The sequence below is a fragment of the Phytophthora parasitica genome, assembly GCF_000247585.1.
Source record: "Phytophthora parasitica INRA-310 unplaced genomic scaffold supercont2.149, whole genome shotgun sequence".
Lineage (NCBI taxonomy): Eukaryota > Oomycota > Peronosporomycetes > Peronosporales > Peronosporaceae > Phytophthora > Phytophthora nicotianae.
In genome coordinates this window covers 52,878-53,536 of record NW_008649135.1, presented here as the reverse complement: position 1 = coordinate 53,536, position 659 = coordinate 52,878, and the positions used below count along the sequence as shown (strand labels likewise).

Here is a 659-nt window from a genome sequence, read left to right as displayed (position 1 = left end):
CGACGGCGTGGTGTACTACGTGTTGGATGTGTTCCTGGAGCGCAATACGTCGCGCATCCCGACGCTCAAGACGACCAAGACCGCGTCCAGCGGCCGACCGGACTACCAGTTAGAGCGCCGCTTCAACGACTTCGCCGACCTGCGCTACCAGGTGTGGTCGTACGCGCAGCGCAAGCATGAGGTGGGCTGCGCGTGTTGCAAGTACTGCGACGCGTTCATGAGCTACATCGTGCACTCGATGTCGCAGCCGCGGTTGTTCGTGAAGTTGGCCACCGGCGTGGATACGCGCAAGAAGCTGATGACGACGTTCTGCAACGACTTCATCAGCCTCACACTGGGCGGAAGATCGGACTCTCAGCTGCGTAGCTTTGAGTGCGACGGCCTCCAGGCCATTCCGCACCTGGTGCAACGCTTCTTCGAGAAAGAGGACGCATAAGGGCAACGGCAAGTCCGCAGGACCGACGAATCGCAGTACCATATTCGTATTTATTTCATCGACAGCTCGCATGTAGCAGCGTAAGCATGCTCTCCCTATACAAGTCTGTCGAGCAGTAAGACCAAGTATCTAAGCCATCAATGAATTAGTATCACCATCTTCAGACCGTTTTCTTTGTTGACATCGGCAGCACCATTGCCAATGTTGATTTGCCTGGTAGCCA

At 55.8% G+C, this 659-nt stretch overlaps 1 protein-coding gene across 1 annotated transcript; it reads left to right on the top strand.

Moving 5' to 3' along the window:
• Window positions 1–40: 40 nt before the first annotated feature.
• On the top strand, window positions 41–436 carry PPTG_19694 (hypothetical protein; the record flags this gene model as incomplete). The annotated part of the gene is made up of 1 exon (XM_008918163.1): window positions 41–436. A coding segment is annotated over one exon (396 nt), but the record flags the coding sequence as incomplete, so codon positions are not given.
• Between the last annotated feature and the right edge of the window lie 223 nt (window positions 437–659).